General features: G+C 34.0%; 1 protein-coding gene across 6 annotated transcripts in view; it reads left to right on the plus strand.

Moving 5' to 3' along the window:
- The window catches only part of LOC141455570 (dual specificity calcium/calmodulin-dependent 3',5'-cyclic nucleotide phosphodiesterase 1-like), a 385265-nt gene that overhangs the window by 350164 nt on the left and 13848 nt on the right, over positions 1–21253 (plus strand). For all 6 annotated transcript variants that reach the window (XM_074130711.1, XM_074130708.1, XM_074130706.1 and 3 more), the window contains 7 exons: positions 5075–5191; positions 5876–6016; positions 10747–10916; positions 13902–14063; positions 14232–14434; positions 15295–15411; positions 18575–18682. In XM_074130711.1, the coding sequence (XP_073986812.1) occupies positions 5075–5191; positions 5876–6016; positions 10747–10916; positions 13902–14063; positions 14232–14434; positions 15295–15411; positions 18575–18682 (1018 nt within the window). The remainder of the gene's footprint in view (positions 1–5074; positions 5192–5875; positions 6017–10746; positions 10917–13901; positions 14064–14231; positions 14435–15294; positions 15412–18574; positions 18683–21253) is intronic.

Raw genomic sequence — 21253 nt, forward strand, 5'->3', positions numbered from 1 at the left:
GCACTAACCGCAGAATGTGATACCCTCAGACGAACTCTTACTAGCCAACTTGGCCCTGTACTGACTCACCACTCAGACATATATATGTATAAGACCAACATCAAACCAATTAATTTACTTGGAGAAACGAAGGAAATTAAGAAATAAATAAAACTAAAGAATAATAATACTGACGGCAGGGATTTATCTCCCACTTAATAGAGTAAAGTGTTAGATAAAACGCAAATATAAATAGCAAAAAGTAACGTGTCAGATGTAATGCTTGTTACGTATAATTAAAGAATCCTGCCTTAAAGTTAGAAAGCAATTTACTAAATAACCAATTAATAATCCTACAAAAGGTCACAAAGAAAGGGCAATTTAGAAAACCTTGCTTTAAAACTTTTAACTCTTCCTATTAAAATATATTTATGCCTTGAATAAATTAATTATCTAACTCAAATATACGTTGCAAACTCTTGTAACTAGATACGTTTCCTACACACTTGGCCGCCTTTAAAGCAAAAATAATTTATGTAAAATTATAATACTGCTTCAGCCAAATAGTAGAGAAGTGTCGAATTACTTTTTTTATGTATCTGTTAAACTGCGAAAATAAAAATTTAAAACGCTCCCTTCTCTTTAAAATCTTTTTTTGATGATGGTGCAGTAATTTCTTTTGTAATTAAAATTCTCTAGCTTCTGAGTTTATTTGTCGGGAATTTTGTTAGTAATATTATTTTCGTAAGTTCAATTAGATATTTAAATTCAAATGTTAATACATCTTTATCATGCAAAACATTTTAGCCGCCTATGAGCACCACCGATTTGGCTTTTCTTATAAAGAAATTTGTTTATATTTAAAACATAAACATTATAAGTTTAAATTTACAAAAACTTTTATTTAGGAACCTGGCCAATGATAAATGATATTCACGTTTAAAACTACTTAATATAATGCGGCTGCATCAACTTTTTGTATTGATCCGCTCGTCTATGTTAGAATACAATTTAGAATTACAAAACGCTGCTAACTATAATATGGGTACAAAATAGAGTTGCAGAAAATCTTCCAAGTAATTCAAGTTTGATTTTGCTATTTATTACTTATACCAATTATAAATACTTACTTTACATTATTTGAGAAACGTTGGCTAATTAATGAATAAACAAACCCCATCAGCCTCACATTAAAATTGAATATTGCTCAGAAAAACCAATAATAGACTACATCCATATTCGCATAGTGTTGGTGTACAAAACCGAAATTCTTCAGCAGACTATCAAACATGCGTAACCACCATGACGCCACCAAGTTTATTATATATTTTAAAGACTTTTACAATACCTGATCTTTCCGTTGATTCTTGTCATGACAAACACCAATTCCAAGAGGAGCTAAACTACACCACACCAATTTTCATAGGTATAAAAAATAAATAAACCTTTACAGAATAAAAATTTATTGATGAATACAAGTGACTACTTCCTTAAAAGGTATGAAATCTATAAAAATGTCCAGCAGTTATGAATGAATTGTTCAGTTCAAGAAGAAGAAATTCAGGTAAATCAGTAAAGTGGCTCTTTCAAATGATTGATTTCTCTTCCTGCAACTTCTAAATTTTGGAGTTACAGTTGATACTGAAAGGAGGAATCACACAACACATACACAAATACTAAGAGACAAAGAGAGCCTTTAAGCGAAAACTGCTTTCTCAAATATAATTGTGTAAACAAGTAGTTTAGAAGATGACTGGCAGACAGCTAGAAAATATCCAATCTGAATGATAATGAACGATTTTTATGTAACCTTCTTCTACACAGCAATCTGACCAGAGACCTTAACCTTATCTTCTCAAGTCCCATGCTGTCAGAGATTTATTTTCCTTTTTAATACTCTACGACAGAGAGCTAGTGTGAGCGCTATTAGGTAAAGATGTCTTAAAAAACTTAAAAAAGCCTAGCAGGGAACTCAACCAGGTATATGAGTGGTACCCTATAACTAAAACCAACCAAACAACTACCCCTTATTAAATTACACATTTTTTTTTATTATAATTTGACATTATCGCAATACTTTTCTTATCTGTAACAATAGGAAGAAAAAAGTATTTTTCTCAAGCTGATGAAACTGCATGGAATATAAATATTTTTTAATATAAGAAAGTAGAACCACATTGTGCTTAAAATAGCCGAATAACTTTAGAGTAATGTTGGTGACACATGCGAAGCATTAACGTCATTTATTTACAATGATCTTTAATTTACTTGTTGCTACCTCGTAAATTTAAATTGAATGCAATTCTATTCTATTTTGGATCTTTGTTTCTTTAGTTTGTAGAGCACTTTTGGTTGTTGATTAAATTAAAATTAAAGAAAAAGTGTTACTTACTATTCATCATAGAACATAATCCAATTGTTAGATATACTAAGCATTTATTAATAAATTATAAATTTTTTTTAATGAATTTAAGAATTTTTTGGGAACTTTCTCGCATAACACCATTTGCTCTGTGAAAAAAAAGTAAATAACACTTCATGCTCAAATGATGACAATTTAATGAGATGAAATATTTTAAAATTTAATTACTTTCTCTTTTAGTCTATCTAACCATTATATTCTTCTGAATTTCAAATTTATTTCTGATTATTAGATGACTGCTAGAAACTAGGTGCTTTCGTTTTCTACTTCTTCATTTTTAAATTTTCATAGCGAAAGTTCTTCTGAATATGATGAGTCTATGTTCCTTTTTCACACAGTCCTATTATCTTGCTCAGCATTGTTAGATAACTGAGCTCTATGCATCTATTATATATAAGTAGCTAATCATAATGAGTCATCAGTTGGGAGTCTAGTTAAAGGATAAAAGTTTTGGATTTAGATGAGGTCTCTTTGGAAGTCACTTTGAATTAGAACAGAGGCGTTCTAACGCTAATCTTCAGCCAAAATCTTGGATGAACTTCTACAAAAGCTTAACATTGAGTGACATTCCTAGTCTAATGGTTGATAAAGTACAATTTTCCACCCTGTTAAGTTGCTAATCAAGTAAAATTTGAAGCAGGAAATTTTTATTGCGCTTTAAAACATCAAAACATCAGTCTCCCTCAGGGCTCTACTCCACTACTGCTCCTTAAGTAAACCCAATACCATGCCTTCATTAATACTAACGTAATACTAGCAAATGATATTAGTATTTGTACCACCTCATGGAGAGTGGATACATTGATGAAGTATTTGAAGAAGACCTTGTTTTGCATAAGAATGCCCTTTATTTGGAAGGAGATCAGATTAAATTCGTTTAAAACTAGAGCTATCTGCCATCATGCGTATGGTCAGCTTGGAAAGTGGCCACTGTGCGGAGCTGAGTTAGATAAATAAGTCCAAGCTTACTCGATGGTCTAGGTAAATCAACTTAGTGAATGGCCTTGCTAGGAAGTTGGCAAATTACGTGAGCTGAAGAAGAAATTACTTGTAAGGGAAAGTCCGATTTAACCAAATAGCTTCAAAGCTATTTAGTATAAACCCTCTTCACGCACTCAAAATGTGGTCAGAATGCAAGCAAGCTTTGGGTGCGAATCCAAGTAAGAGGGTCGTTTGAAAAGTCCGTGCAAAAATAAAAACTACTTAATTTTTTGGGGTAAACCTTTTTTATTTTTCAACATAGTCTCCTTTTAGGCTTATACACTTCGTCCAACGCTGCTCTAGTTTGTTGATCCCTTCCGAATAATAGGATTTGTCCAAGTCTGAAAAATAGCCATTCGTTTCTGCAATCACCTCGTTTGAATAAAATCTTTTTCCCGCCAGCCATTTCTTCATATTGGGGAAGAAATAGTAGTCCGAGGGAGCCAAGTCTGGAGAATAGGGGGGATGTGAAACGAGTTGGAACCCTATTTCCATTAATTTTGCGACCACAACTGCTGAGGTGTAAGCTGGTGCGTTGTCGTGATGGAAAAGGACTTTTTTGTGGGCCAATCGTGGGCGTTTTTCTTGCAGCTCGGTTTTCAAACGGTCCAATAACGATGAATAATATGCACCTGTAATAGTTTTACCCTTTACCAGATAGTCCATGAGGATTATTCCTTGCGAATCCCAAAAGACAGTCGCCATAATCTTTCCGGCCGAAGGAACGGTGTTCGCCTTTTTTGGCGCAGATTCCCCCTTGATAACCCATTGTTTAGATTGTTTTTTGGTCTCAGGAGTGTAGTGATGTATCCATGTTTCATCCACAGTGACGAAACGACGCTGAAAGTCCTGCGGATTCTTCTGGAACAGCTGCAAACCGTCCTTGCAACACTTCACACGATTTCGTTTTTGGTCAAGCGTGAGCAATCGCGGCACCCATCTTGCGGATAGCTTTGTCATGTCCAAATGTTGATGCAAAATATTATGTACCCGTTCATTCGAGATGCCCACAGCACTAGCAATCTCACGCACCTTCACTCTTCTGTCATCCATAACCATATCATGGATTTTATCAATGATTTCTGGAGTAGTAACCTCAACAGGGCGCCCAGAACGTTCAGCGTCACTTGTGCCCATATGGCCACTTCGAAAATTTTGAAACCACTTATAAACTGTTCTAATCGAAGGTGCAGAGTCACCATAATGTTTATCAAGCTTCTCTTTAGTCTCCTGAGGCGTTTTGCCGTTCATAAAGTAGTGTTTAATCAACACACGAAATTCTTTTTCGTCCATTTTTTGAAAATCACTCGACTTCCTCGATTCAAACGAATGCCAAACACAAAGAAATAGACCGATCTGGCTGAAACTTAGTGTGTGTTCTTCCAAGAGATGCTACTAACTAAACATAACCTCGATACGCGCCAGTGGTGCTATCTCTCTGACTTTGCACGGACTTTTCAAACGACCCTCGTATAAATAGCTAGTCAAAAAGTATGTAGTATATATAAATACCTACTTGATTAAGTTTCACAAAATCATGAAGTTACCACAAGAAAAAAGAAAATAATTGTTATGACATGGAATCACTGTACCTTGCTAAACGCTAGCATAAAAATAGTTCAAGTCAATCAATGTGTTTTTTGAAAATAAAATTTACATTCATTTAACTGTTTCTAAATATTTATTTTTCAGACTCTTGATGAGTGGTCGTTTGATGTTTTTGCGTTGAACGAATCAGCTAGTTGTCAACCAATAAAGTATCTTACATATGAACTACTTAACAGATATGGCATACTCCACAAATTTAAGGTAAAAAATAAATAAATTGCGTTACAATTCTTTAATCCCGCTTCTTAGTACCTCCAAGGAAATTGAAGACAAGATAGCTTAGTGTCTACTTTTACCATGAAATTATTACAATATGATCATGATAATGAGTGGAACCAAAATTGGGTCGCGGTTGCGTAGGACTTTTGATTCCGCCTTACTAGAATGAAAATGAGTGGCATCATCCCTTCTTTGTGTTACATTGTATATTATATTTACTTGTTGCAAGAAAAATTTTGAATTTAAAAAATTGTATTCAGGAATTCCGCATTTGAAATACTAAAAATTGAGACCAAGTGAAAGCGATTAGTCGTATTTTTAGATAGATTTACATGAATATTCAAATTTAGAGCCGTTCTCGAGGGAAAATATGTTTATGAAAGTACTTCTTCCTAATGCCAATAGCGTTTTAGGTAATGCTTTTGAGAATAAAAATTATTACGAGGGATAAAACTGAGGGTTGAGGAATCTTGCATGAGGATTTTTTTTTTAAACTGTGCAAAAAATTTAATTATCTTGAATGTTATTGAAGTACACCTAGTTAAATTGTCTAGACCAAAGCCCTTTTATGATTTTTGTAGCTGTTCATGATACAATGAACATGAATTTTCACTTTGTCGGTGAAAAATAAAATTAACTTTATTTTCCTTTGTTACTTCATTTTAGGTTGTCCCCAGCACATTGGAGAACTTTCTTGGCAAGATTGAAGAGGGTTATTGCAGGTTCAAGAATCCTTATCACAACAACCTTCACGCTACAGATGTAGCCCAAACCGTCCATTTTATGCTTTGTAAGATTGGGCTAATGGTAAGAATAAGGGAAGATTTATTGAATCTTACCTGGTCCCTCTTCCTTCTAGTTTTCTTTATTTTTCTTAAATCTAAACTCTAAGAAGTAAAAATTGAAAAATAAAAAAAAGGTTATATTTTCAATTACAACTAGATCTAGAATTAATTCATAAATTTTTATCAATGTTTTATCATACTGCAATTACACTAGTAGTCCCTTTCAACCAACACTAGTAGAAGATGAAGAACAAAGAAGTTTTTTAATATACCGCAGCTATTATTCTGTCTTACAAAATACAAAAATGTACATCATATTTGCTTAGATATAAAAGCAGGTTTATTTATTTATGGACGTTGTTGAATAATTATTTGGTAATTTAAGTCGTTCTCGATGCCACATCAGTCTGTAGTCCATTCGAGCTTCTGATAATAAAGTATGAAATTTATTTGTTGAATTAGTAACTCCTTGTGGATGAGGTCTTTTTTTTTGTTATTGGCCTCTTGAGCTAGCAAATCAGCCATTTACATACTTCTTTCGAAGCTTCTTTAGTACCTATATTGAATATTTACAGAGTTATCTTGTTGTTTGTTATGAACTCAAAGAGCTCTGTGTAAATGCTGCTATCATCAGCTGCCAGAATATTATTTAAATTGGCAGGTAACGGACATCCAGACGTTCTCTTCCTTTAGTATAATTAGCACACTCCAGGATTGGCGTCTGCTATTACTCCAGAGGTACAGGAACACTGGTGAGATGTTTCCACACCAATCCTGGCTAGATGGTGCGGCGAATAATTGTGGTTAAACCTCATTCTAATGACAGTGCTAACAAATTTCCTATTATAGTTTTTGTATTTGTAAAACCATGGTCTTTTGGGGACACTAGATTGTATGGCTGTGTAAAATTGGCCTTTTCTCGCCTTTGACAATTCGTACGAGGGTCGTTTGAAAAGTCCGTGCAAAAATAAAAACTACTTAATTTTTTGGGGTAAACCTTTTTTATTTTTCAACATAGTCTCCTTTTAGGCTTATACACTTCGTCCAACGCTGCTATAGTTTGTTGATCCCTTCCGAATAATAGGATTTGTCCAAGTCTGAAAAATAGCCATTTCTTTCTGCAATCACCTCCTCGTTTGAATAAAATCTTTTTCCCGACAGCCATTTCTTCATATTGGGGAACAAATAGTAGTCCAAGGGAGCCAAGTCTGGAGAATAGGGGGGATGTGAAACGAGTTGGAACCCTATTTCCATTAATTTTGCGACCACAACTGCTGAGGTGTGAGCTGGTGCGTTGTCGTGATGGAAAAGGACTTTTTTGTGGGTCAATCGTGGGCGTTTTTCTTGCAGCTCGGTTTTCAAACGGTCCAATAACGATGAATAATATGCACCTGTAATAGTTTTACCCTTTTCCAGATAGTCGATGAGGATTATTCCTTGCGAATCCCAAAAGACAGTCGCCATAATCTTTCCGGCCGAAGGAACGGTGTTCGCCTTTTTTGGCGCAGATTCCCCCTTGATAACCCATTGTTTAGATTGTTTTTTGGTCTCAGGAGTGTAGTGATGTATCAATGTTTCATCCACAGTGACGAAACGACGCTGAAAGTCCTGCGGATTCTTCTGGAACAGCTGCAAACCGTCCTTGCAACACTTCACACGATTTCGTTTTTGGTCAAGCGTGAGCAATCGCGGCACCCATCTTGCGGATAGCTTTGTCATGTCCAAATGTTGATGCAAAATATTATGTACCCGTTCATTCGAGATGCCCACAGCACTAGCAATCTCACGCACCTTCACTCTTCTGTCATCCATAACCATATCATGGATTTTATCAATGATTTCTGGAGTAGTAACCTCAACAGGGCGCCCAGAACGTTCAGCGTCACTTGTGCCCATATGGCCACTTCGAAAATTTTGAAACCACTTATAAACTGTTCTAATCGAAGGTGCAGAGTCACCATAATGTTTATCAAGCTTCTCTTTAGTCTCCTGAGGCGTTTTGCCGTTCATAAAGTAGTGTTTAATCAACACACGAAATTCTTTTTCGTCCATTTTTTGAAAATCACTCGACTTTCTCGATTCAAACGAATGCCAAACACAAAGAAATAGACCGATCTGGCTGAAACTTGGTGTGTGTTCTTCCAAGAGATGCTACTAACTAAACATAACCTCGATACGCGCCAGTGGTGCTATCTCTCTGACTTTGCACGGACTTTTCAAACGACCCTCGTATATCCGTTGCCATTCTGTATAGCACTCCGCTTTTGCATAATTTTTAATATCGGAGACCAACATGAGGTCAGATTACAATAATCCCAAGGTAATGCGCATTACTTTGTTTTGGAAGATTTGTAATTTGTCAATTGCTGTCTTACTGGCACCCCATCCAGATTGGACAGGCTAAGGTCAGAAGAGATTTAATTATTGTTGTACTGAGCATTGTGATTTCCTATAAGGCCGTCCTTTGTAAAGCTGATAGGCATGACTTAATAATGTGAGCGATGTTCCTTGTATGTGGTTTTGTTAATTTTTAATTGACTAGCTGTCTGCATTCCGCGCAAAATAAAGAATTTTGTTTGTTTCTTTTGTAAATTTAAATTCAACTTTAATTACTAAACCCAGTCTGTCATTTCGTCTTGTAAGTTTGTAAGTTATCTATTATATCAGTAAAGTTTTAATGTCTGGAAAAAGAAGAATGCTGTACCCGTTAGATCTGCGAATAGAAGTTTCAATGTACAAATATATCACGTTTAGATTGTTTAGGGCGCAAAATTGAACTTGAGGGACAACCAACTTTAATTAGACTTATATTAATGTGGGTTGAATTAACTCTTACCTCTAATGTTCGTTTGAATAGAAATGAACTCAATATGGTTTATAAGTTTACATTGAATGAAGTTTAGTTTATAGAAAAGCTTCTAATGCCAGGCGTTGTCAAATGCCTGAGCTGAGACGTAAAGCGACTGTCATGGGTCGTCAAATTCAAATTCATTCTCTATTTGTTGTTACTCGACGAATTGTTGAGTTTGATTTTCTAAATCCAAATTGGCGAGAAGCTATAATTTTGTCTTCATAAATGCGTTTGCTGTAGTCCTACTAGAATTAGTTTAGTCAAATATTTTGAGAACACTGGAAATAGGCTTAATGGTCGGTAGCTGGAAGGGTTGTTTTCTTTCTTCCAGTATTCGGTAGTGACCAATTCGTAATGAGCATTGTATAGGTTGACTAGTTTTTGCTAACAAGTCGGGTAGCCTTATTTTTTTTTTTCTTACGTTACGGAATATTGGATGGAAGTATTATCAGGGTACATAGTAAGGTCGAGATATGAAGAAGCTATTGACTAGGCGGTCAGTTCGTTCTAAAATTTCCTCGTCTGAAACCTGCCTCCTAAGCAGCAATTATCTTATCGATGTTTATCCAAGTCCCATACTTAGCTCCCCTTCTACTTCTAGTTGGTTGAAACGTGATATGTGCTTTAAAGTATCAATTATAAATGGTGGTTTCCTTGGAAGGGCCTTAAGCCCTATCCATTTACTCACTTTGGAATACTTTTTTTTTTTAAGCTTCCAAGAGTTTTATTAATTAACTCCAGAATTTGTAGTCCCTAAAACGTTCTTGCTTTGTAAAGAATTTATCAGTGCACTAAAAACTAATTTGCAGTAAAGTAATAATACACTTTAAATGACCTCTTTTTTTAATGATTTTATGGTTATTTAATGCAACCTTCAATGAAAGGTCTTTAAAGTTATTACTAATAAAATTTGAAACACTTTTGTTCCTCTAAATTATCATAAACTAGCATAAAAAAAAAAATCTTTCAACAATCTGGTTGCTAGTTAGTAGCGGATTTGAGGAAGTTTACTAGTAAACTACTATTTTCCACCAAGCTGGTTGTAGGAGTCGGTGTTCCAGCTGCAAGGAACAGCTGCTATAACTAGGACTATGACTTTTAAAACGTCTTAGTGACATCCTCAACCGACCTGAGCTTTAAGAGAAATATTTTAATTATTGCTAGAATATTCTTAATTTTAAGCTGCTTCTTTTAGAATCACAGCCTCTTCTTTTCTTTTTTCATCTATTCAAGCTGGAATATTTGTAGTGCACAAAAGCAATGTACTGATGATTATAAAAAGTGATTATTATCGTTATTACCATGGTGCTACGTTCGTATTGTAAGAACTGAACCTCATTAAAGAGAGACTGCTATTCTTCCCGATTTTCGTTTTTTGCCGCCATCTTCTGACCCCTGGCTCCGCAGATCACTCTCTGCGTCACCCAGCCATCTTATTCTGAGACGATCTCTAGGTCTAGCCCCCCCCCCCTCCTAGATGTCAATATAAAACTTTCCTTCGTTCCCGGAGATGAGGCATCCGTTCAAAATTTCCGGGCCATCTCGATCTTGCTTTATTGATTCAAGGAACTATGTCAGACTCTCCGTATCCGTATAGTCTCTTGAGGTTTTCGATTTTTCGGATCCTCCATTCATTTTTAATATATATCAGACTATAGATCTTCCGCAACACTTTTCGTTCCCATATTCTAAGCAGATTTTCGCATTTATGTTTAATTTCCCAAGTCTCGCTATCGTACATCACTACTTGCCTTATTAATTCTATTATAAATTATAATTTTTGTCTGGCATGACAAATTCTTAAACCACAAAAGTTTTTGTAACACATATAAAGATTTAAGATTCCTGAAGTTAATCTTTTCCTTTAACAAGTGATTATTGTAAATATAATTTATTTTTAGAATTGGCTAACTGATTTGGAAATTTTTTCGACATTGATAGCTGCAATTATTCATGATTTTGAACACACTGGTACAACAAACAATTTCCATGTAATGTCTGGATCTGATACAGCACTACTGTACAACGATAGAGCAGTTTTAGAAAATCATCACATCAGCGCTTCATTCAGGTGAGTAAGTTAATTAAAAATGAAATTTTAATGTTATTTATAAAGATTTTAATTATTTCTCAAGGATTTCATTTAAAGGAGAAATTAATTTTTTAACGGGACTTTAATTAACAGCGGTTCTTTTATTTTTACTAGATTAGATTAAATCCTACGAAATTTGGTCAGAAAACCTACGTCGCCACCATCCAGAAGGTCTCATTTCACTCTCAATGGTTAAAGCCCTCCTCCAGCCTTGTTTATGTAACTAGATTTAGAAGTTTGTTGAAGGGTCTAAAGGACAAAGTATTAAGGCGTGGATTTTTCTTCTCCGAAGAGCCGAACTTTTAATCATGCACGTCTTTTACATATTCTCCAACGTGCATCGCATATTCCTCTTCTTTCTGATAAAATCTGGACAGACTATCACCTAAGGGACTCTTGTGATGCATGTGTTTCTTCAACGTATTTATATCAAGAACGCGTACAATTTTTTTAATTAATGTATAGAACCATATAACAACCTCACCTTGTACTTATAGAACTATGGATATTGCTATGGTTGTAACCGTCTTCATATTCTTCTAACTCGGCACTACAGCCTATTGTATGGTCTTGCACTTCTCGATCCGCTTCCGCTAGACCTCTCTGTTGCGGCAGCCTTCCAGTTCTTAATACTTACAGGACCCAAGTGTACTCGGTTGTTGTTACCAGTTGTTAGAAAAATAATGAAGTGAAAAGAGTGAAGCAGTGAGATTAGAAAAGGGACGAGACCTATGCCCCACGGCACCGCAGCCGTAAGAGATTTATTGTGCCTTTAGTGAAGCAGTAAGTAGAGGAGAGGACTTCATTCTGCAAGTGATACCTATATTGTTGCTCAGTCCCTAAGGTTAGCTCGTTGCCACTGGCGCTTCAGCCGTTATTCAGAATTTTCAGGGATGGTAGTAGAGGTTAGATGCTGGCTGTATGACGAAAGCCAATGTAAAAAAAAAAAGTAGAGGTTAGAGACTCTACAAAAGGATTTTGGCTCTGAGAGAGAGAAAGAGAGAGAATATTTCTTGGATTATTCCTGCTTTACACAAGGAATGTTGAGATCGGTGTGTAGTGTATGATTTGTGACGTAGAAAGAAGCATTAACTATTTGTATAGTACCTTAGATTGAAATATCTGTAGCGTCAGAGTTCTAGTACGTAATTTCACATGTTTGGTTGTAGATTTACATATACATAAGTCCTGTTAGTTCCTTCGCTAGTTTAGATCGTCTTCCAGCAGAAGCGTAAAGAAGTTTGGCACTTTTGGCTTGTAAGTCATTCTAGTCTGAGGGCTCCATGTTAATCGTTTATCTATAATGTAGCGCACCAGGAATGTGAAAGGAAGAGGTTAGTTATTAAAAAAGGCAGAAGGACAGAAGCCCCGCCATAAAGTGAACGAAGCATGTAGGCAATTTTTAAGGAGTGAACCTCAAATTTAAATTTACCAACACAAAATATTTTTTATTAAAGTATTTGTATTTGGATCCAGATCAAAACAACAGGATTCTGTGCAACGGAGTTTATTCAACCATACAACTCACAACTCGTTTCTATAAACAATAAACATTTTTGTACATATGTATGAATAATAAATGCTAACAAATTAACAATAAATATGACATTTACCACATTTGTCTGCTTCTCTGGATCCAAAACCCAAAACCAGATACCAAATTAACTACAAAACTCAATACTAATAATGTTCTTAACACCAATCACATGATAATTATTCTAAAACAGAACCTATATGTTCGATACTTATTCTAAAATAGCAACCCATGTGTTGCGCACTAAGAGTATTTCATTCCCTAACATTTCAGTATTTTCTAGCAATAGGTTCTAATTGCAAATCCTTTAGATAACTTACATATAAAGCTTACATATATAGCGTCATTTGATGATTAAAGTTGGGCTCCCCTTCTAGTGAAAGTACTCCTTCCCATTGGTCAACAAACTTCACAAATTGTTAGATTTAGTTCGAGAAATGTTTAATTGACGCACACACTTCTTTTGTAGAATACCTACATATTACATCAAACACCATATCTATTTATTATTGATATTTAAAATATATTAATACAAAAATGGTGTAATTGGAAAAAAGTTAGAATTATATTTTAAATAGTTGTAATGTAGTGTAGTATCACAAAAACCATTGACGTATTTGTGGATGAACCAAGTGGTCGCAGTTGCTGATAATAATGAACTAATTGATTACAGATGAATGAAAAGTGGTCATCATTGTCAACATAATAAAGTACCAACTTCATGTGTGAAAAAGTGGTTTTTATTTTTGTTTTTAGTGATTTATTCACCTGGATCAATTAAAGTTCAGTATGTGATATAAGAAAAGGTCCTAAATACTCTGTAATGAGGCGTCAACTTAATTTGAAGTTAGTAAAATTTAGTTTGAAGATTCAGTGTTCGAGAAAAGTTGCCAAATTGCGCATAAAGAGGTACCAAGATGGTGAATGGAGAATAAATGCGAATGGAAAACAGTCTAGTTGTCCACAAAATATAAAGTAAAGTAATGCCTAATTTTTCAGGCGGGCTTTATGCCCTACTACCAAATTAGGTGTCGTGGGCGGGGGCGACTAGCAAACATACTTTACTATAAAGTTCTCATATTAAACATTAAATAAAATCCAAGGCCTAGACCGGGAATCGAACCCAGTACCACAATACATATTAGCTTTACAGGCCACGCCTCTAAACGCTCGGCTACCATGGCGCCTCACACGTAATACCTTGACCAAAAAAATAGTTAAATGGAATTCTAATTCACTTCTGGCCAAAATAGTAATGATTGTATGTACTTTTTCTTGTGCGTGAAAGGATTTAACATTTATCACTACTTTTGATTTAATAAGTGTCACATTATTACGAGGTTATTTTCTGAAAAATATGTCTTTCAAAATTTTGCTGAAAACAGAAGATTTGTGGAATTTAAGATATGATTCCAAAATTTTGATTCCAGGTTATTGAAAGATGATGATTGCAATATTCTTCAGAATTTATCAAGAGAGGAATACAGAGAGTTCCGAACCTTAGTTATAGATATGGTTCTAGCAACAGATATGAGCTTCCATTTCCAACAGCTTAAGAATATGAAGAACTTACTAAGCCTTGCCGAACCTACGTAAGTGATTTTTTTACAAAACTCATAAATATAGACAATGTATAGACAAGCTTTAGTATTTGTATTTCTTTAAAGTTAACATTTTTAGTTATATTTCTCAAATAATATTCAAATGATATAGAATAATAGATTAATGTTTACTATATTTTCATATCCCTTTTTTCGTAGGGTAGACAAATCTAAGGCATTATCATTAGTCCTACACTGCTGCGACATATCCCATCCAGCGAAAAGATGGGATTTACATCACAAATGGACGACTAGACTGTTAGAAGAATTTTTCAGACAGGGAGATAAAGAACGTGATCTCGGCCTTCCTTTTTCGCCCTTATGCGATCGAAATAACATTATGATCGCAGAATCACAAATAGGTATAAATATGTATATGTATATATATATTTTTTTTAATTTTATGATTTTGAAAAAATTGGCCAAGTCCTTTTTCTTTAAACCTTTTTTTGAAGGGAGCATTCGTGACTTAGATTATTAAGGTACTTAATTAAAATAAACGAACGTCGAATGTAAACATGGTGGTTGATTGCAGTTTTTGGAAATCCTTTCTGAGAAATCTTTTCTATGAAAGCCTAAATTATCATCGCACGGCTTCCATTCGTCTTGTCAATAGTGTTACCATATGATTTTTAGGGCAAATCAGGATATATTGCTTTGCATTAGTCATATTTGTCTGTTTTCTAACTGAATGATATGAATCAAATTAATATTCTTGAGCATGAGTAGGAACTAGGAGCTTCTACTCCAATTAGAAATTATGATTAAAAATTAGTTATTCCTAGAATGCTTCTAAAAGTTTTAATCAAATACATACTTGAACTTTTAAGAATATGAAATTTACTTTAAGAAATTTCTGTGTTTTCACACCCCATTTTTTGGTTGTTTTATAAAGCCACGATTTTCCTTAATTTTCGTGTGCACATTGCACTTAGTAGATATATAAACCTTTAACTTTTATTGATCCTCCTTCTACATAAATTGTTTTATGGAGGAAGATAAGGGCCCCTACCGTCCAAATTGTCATTTCCGTGTATTACAAACTGCTTAGAAAATTTCTTCGAAAAAATTATTTATTTAACAGGATGGCCTCTTAGTTTTGCGATTGTGTTAAGTTTAAAAAAGTCGAAAATGTTCTGAAACCTTATTCAAATATGAAGTAAATCAGCACTAGACTCTCTCTTATGTAATTTTTAAAATGATTTTTTATTTTGTCTATTAGGTTTCATTGACTTTATTGTGGATCCAAGTATGGCCGTCTGCAGCGACATGCTAGAAACTCTCCTTGCACCAGTCAGTGCACCTAATAACCCTGGTTGTGATAGCAAGAAGAATAATGGTATTATGTTGGTTTTAATTAATTTTTAAGTGCTACGTATCTTGAATTAATCGTAGTCTCATAAATGCTGTTACAAACAAAAAAACAATCAGACAAAAATCCCAAAGTGAGTGAATGCCGTTATAATTCTGTCCAGGTTACTTCTGGTTTCTAGTTAGGCCTTCATTATTTATATTTGGGTACTTATTGATCCTCAGATAATCAAAGCTTAAGTTTGATATACAATTATAATATGTACCAGATTTCTCTTACAGTACTTAGTAATCTGTTCAATTTGAAGTAATTACTATGTAAAGCAAGTATTGCGATCGTGTCAGTTTTTAAGAAATTGAATTCCTGGACTCGGTAATTTTCTGTAGTGAAAAATTCTCTTAATTCTCATCAATAGGGAATGTAGAGAATGTGCGAATGTCATTAAATCACTCCGCTCTCATGAGACTATCTAATTATTATTTATTTATTTTCTCAGTAGTACAGTTTTATTTGCTATTGGGTTTGGTCTAACGATAATACAACGAGAAAAAACATTTAAAAATAATTCATTAAATTAAATTTAAGATTTTAAACTTAAAGACCAACCTGACATTTGTGTCATAGTTATTAATCTATTCTATTAACAAAACCTAGTCTTTGAAATTAATGTTCCAGTTCAGTCAGGGTTCAAAGTTAATGCCAACAATTCCTTCAACCCTAAAATTTTCTAATTAATTGTTCCTGAAAGTAATTACTACTTTCGGTAAATTTAATTTTTTTTAATAGGTACCCTCCCCTCGCGTGACTTTTTTTCTCATCTTGTCATTGAAGCCACTAGTCTGAAGTTGTGTTTATGATTGATGTACTTTCCAAAAAATATCATAAGAATAAAATGGTCGTTAGTTATGAATGGGGTTTAGAGGTCAACAAGTCCAAAACGCAATATATGGTGGTAGGTGGATCTTCCCCTACGTCCCTGAATGTGGATGATTGGCAGCTGCATCCGTGTAGCGAGTTCAAGTAGCTGGGTGCCTGGTTATCGGCTACTGGGTCTTCAGAATTGGATATACAAAAGAAAATTGTAAAGGGAAAGCAAGCTATCCAATTATTGAACTCGGTACTTTGGAGTAAATCTATCCGCATGGAGATAAAAAAAAAAGGCTCTTCCACGTTTTCTTGGCAAGTGTAACCCTCTACGCGGCAGAAACTTGGAGCCTAACGAAGAAAATAGAGGATAGGCTATTGGCCTTAGAAATGGATTTCTGGAGAAGAAGCTGTGGGGTCTCCAAGATATGACACGTGCCCAATCCGGAAATCCGAAGACGTGTTGGAATACAAAAAAAACATTTTGTATTCCATTGAAACACGGAAATTAAAATGGTACGGCCACGTGATGCGTATGAGTGGTGAGAGATGGCCTAGGAAAATGATTGATTTCATTCCTAGTGAGAGGAGAAGGAAAGGCAGGCCTAGGAAAACTTTGATGGAGGGAATAACCGAGGGAATGCCCTCTAGAGGCCTTCGGGAAGGGGAGTGGGAGGACAGGAGATCTTGGACTTTGGGCATTGGGGATATGATTCCTTAGGAATTGTCTTTAACCCCTATAAAAAAAAAAAAGAAGTTATGAATGTGAACTTATGAGAGAAGATCCCGTTTGAAGCTACTATTTACTTTTTGGGAAAATGTTAATAAGAAAAGAATTGGAAGCTTATTCAATCCTGCCTAAAAAAATAAGTAATTATTTATAAAACAGTTCAATTTCAGTAATGGAGATAGTATTTTTTTAATTTTGGAACATGATCTATTTTTAAGCCATTCTAGTTTTCAAATTCAGAAATCATTTTAGCATCAGAAATATTGCTGATTTTTGAAATATAAACTTCATCCACATTTGTTATAATAATTCTTTAAGTTTAATATTGTGTCTGTTTGATTCAAATCGTACATTAGAGCCTGGAGTTGTGCTTGGCAAATGCAATAAACGCTCGATGTACCTAACTTTGACCTTTTCTAATATCCCGCGTAGAAAAGCACCCGAAAAGGTGTAAAATCAATTAAGAAATATTACTTTAAGTTGAGTAAAGCGGTATCCCTAAATTATTCATGTTTTTTTGAAACCGTATAAGGGAGCCTCCTGGAGGAAAATCTTTAATGCCACTGTTTTTTTTAAACAAACATTTGACATATTTATGGGAACTTTAATAGTTTTATACTTATTGATCTTCAAGTAATTTTCTTTACAATAGTTGTATTGAACTTTCGGTTTAAGGTGGCTGTCAAGCCAGAAATATGCTGGCGATATCGTCAGCACACTTTAGTAGAATATAATATAATCTCAGGAGCCTCTAATATTAAAACACATAGCTCCCCTCTCTGAAAAGTATTTGACCAATAAGTTGAATAACTAGAGCGTAGTACCCCAATGGTAATTTCTTTTGTCTCAGATTGTTGAGACCATTGTCAATGAACTTCTAGTCCAATCATAGAGTTGTTTTAGTACTCGGATCATCTTTGGGCTACATCCAAACTAAAATGGTTATACAAAAAAGATTGTAGGAAATAGAATCAAATGCTTGTGAAAAATCTACAAAAATGTAGGAATGTATAAAAAGGAACTGTATATAGCTAAGAAAATATTTTCGTAGATTACTAGAAACGTTTACTTCAGCTAAAAAGAAGATTATAACTTACATTTGTATCATACCTGGTAGACCGGATACTTTCTAGAAGATTTTCACAATTAAATTACTGTGAATTAAAGCGGGGATTTTTTTAAAATTAATTATTTAATGCAGCTTTATATTTTTGAATTAATATTTTATTAGTATCAAGTTAAGTATTAATATTTAAGTGAACGTAGATCAGAATGCTTGTGTATTGAGAATAAAAAGATTAAGGTGGTTCCTTACTTAGATTTACCTTACAGCAGACATATTTATTATCACGTTTCCTTTTCATAGCACTCACTCACTCGTAAAAGTTTTATTAATAAATCATTATGTTTTAAACATAACTTGTATAAAATTCACCCTTTAGGAATTCAATGAAATCTCAAATAATCACAGAGCACAGTTACGGGATGTACATTTGGTGAAATCTATACAACTCAACTCCCATTTTCTTTTTTGAAGAATTTTTAAACACACATTTTTATTAATAGTTTTATTGTAAACATAACTGCTTCAATTAGTTATAGGTTCAGAAAATCAAGATCCAGAAAACCCTTTCGTAATGGATAAACCATGGATACCGTGCCTAGCAGAAAACAAGAGGATTTGGAAAGAGAAAGCCGTACATGGTAATTTTGTTTTTACTTTTTTTCGTGTCACATTGGCGCGCCTGTCTCCGAACTTATTTATTGACTGTACATCATCAGTAATTAGCTACATAGCCTTCTAATAAAAGAAAATTCAAATTGAGCTATTGGTCTGGAAGTCTAAACCTCAGTATAAACATCCAATACACTAACTCTAGTTGATCTCGCCCTTGATATTAATGTGTATCTTAATTTTTGCCAGGATCGATATACCACTAAAGTCGTGCACTTAAACTATATTGATCATCCAAACGTTCAGTATCTGTAGTCCAATATTCTTCTTCTAACAATAAATTCTTTAAGTACGTCTCTAACCGAATAGGTTGGTTTCATTTCAAAGGTTGGTCAATGACGCCAAATATATATTTTTGTAAAAAATGTCCAGATTTGGGCTTTCACCCATCCTCAAAGTTTAAGCAAGAATAAATGAAACCTTTATTCCACTTTAAAAAGCTTTCATCAATGTGGCACATTTGAAAATAAAACTTCTTAAATAAGACATGATATCTGATGTGCTCAGCTGTGCTTTAAAGATGTAGGGATCTTGCCCTTCCTTCATGTGTCTGTAGATATATCCAGGTGGATGTATAAGTAGCCGGAGAACAAAATGAAAATGGCCTTTAAGGCCGCGTGTGTTTTCTTGTAACTATCACACTTTGGTAAGCAAGTCTTTGAACACCATAAGACGCCAACCTAAGCAAGATTTCTGACCAAACCAAACCAAAGTTGGTATATTCAATCTAGTGTATATGTATTAACTTTTTTCACGCAGAAAATATATCATTAATTTTTAATCGAAAGTTACAAGCTAACGTTTCTGAAAGCATTATTCACAGTAAAAAAAAAATTGACATTTATTCATTTTGTAAAACAATTTTGTAACCATAAGCACCCATACAGATCATTCTCTAACAATCACTTTCGTTAAAAACGGATATTTCTGGTAAAGAAAATTTGGAATGATTGCAATACTTTTCTTAGATGGTGAGAGAAAATAAAACTACCTTGTTTTTGGCCTTAAGAAAAAATTATTAAAAACAATCCAATTTATTCCTTACTCTCTCAAGTCAAGTCACTTAAAAGATCAGTAATTATTATTTAAAGTCTTTATTTAAAACTGTACGTTAACAAAAATACAATAATTAAAATAAAACAATTAGACATTAACAATGGTATAGATAGACCGTCGTTGGTGGAGTTCAGTAATTAGTTAATCTATTTTTCCTCGTAGCTCTTTTGATTTTTTTAAACTTACTTTAAGGAAGAAAGAAACGTGAGAGCAAATAAAAATGGTTTACAATATAATCATCAGTTTTTCTTTTAGCGTTATAAGTGAAATGTTTAAAGCTATATATGAGTTGGAAAAGAAATATTAAAGTCATATTTAATGAAGTAATGGGAATAATATTACGATAAAATATTAATAAATATTTAATAGGGAGTTATGAACTGAGTAATCTAAATATGAGTGTGACTAGTTGTATATAATGTTTCTTTTTTAAAAACTTACAACCAGCTCCTTCGCCTTATAAAAGTAAACTAAGGCAGAAGGTTAAATTAAATAAAATCAACTGACTCGAAGATTGCCGATAGTTGCCGACTACATTCGGGTAATTACAGTTGAAACAGATAGAGGAAGGTAACAGCCCGCTAAGGCAGCTGGGGTTCTGACCCATGTAAAATCTTTGTGTTAATGACCGATTTTCTTGGAATTACCTCACTAACACAAAGATTTTACATGGGTCAGAACCCATCGGTCCTTAGCCGCCTGTTACCTTGCTCAATCTGTTTCAACTATGTACATCTAACCGAATGTACTCGGCTATTATCGGTATTCTTCGGCTATGTTAATATTTAATTTAACATTCTGTTTAGTTTACTAGCTTGTCTCATGATTAAGGTACGGAGTATGGGGATGTTTTATTTGTTGTTTACATTAATAAAAGTGAGTTGAATTAATAGTTAACCTCTGAATTATTTACCAAATTGAAGAAAATTCGATGTAATAATGTCAATCATTTAAGGTACAATAAATTGTTATTAAAAGAAATGGGTTTCCGACAAAATAATTTTAATTTCCGTCTTAACGTGTATATTGTCGGCAGCACGACAAAAATTTGTTTTATCTCTAACAATTCAAATCATTCTTCCAAAAACATGAAAACACGCCTATATAATCTTTTTTATTAACTGAACTCTAAATAGCTTTTTAAAAGATCTTGGTCTGAGGCCAGAATTTGAATCACATTTTGCTCCATAAGAGGTGTTTCTAAGTTGTTATAACGTTTTGTACGGTTAGTAATATTCTCATGATTCTTTGCTGTTTTTTTTTACTGTCGTAATTTGTTGGAATTTTCAAAAGATGGTTTAGGATCTGAGTGTATCAAGTAAGAATTTCATGGCACCTCATGATCTAATTGCAACTCCTGAGAATAGCCTCGATAGAAATAGTTCATTTTTCTGTTAGTGAAGACACTTTCAAAATCCCACGAATACCTTTTCGTTTGGTTTATAGTCTTTAAATAGCTTTAAAAGGGGTTAGAAACGTTGCTC

This window comes from Rhodnius prolixus, unplaced genomic scaffold (assembly GCF_049639745.1).
Source record: "Rhodnius prolixus isolate KJV_2025 unplaced genomic scaffold, Rpr scaffold_4, whole genome shotgun sequence".
Taxonomy (NCBI): Eukaryota; Metazoa; Arthropoda; class Insecta; order Hemiptera; family Reduviidae; genus Rhodnius; species Rhodnius prolixus.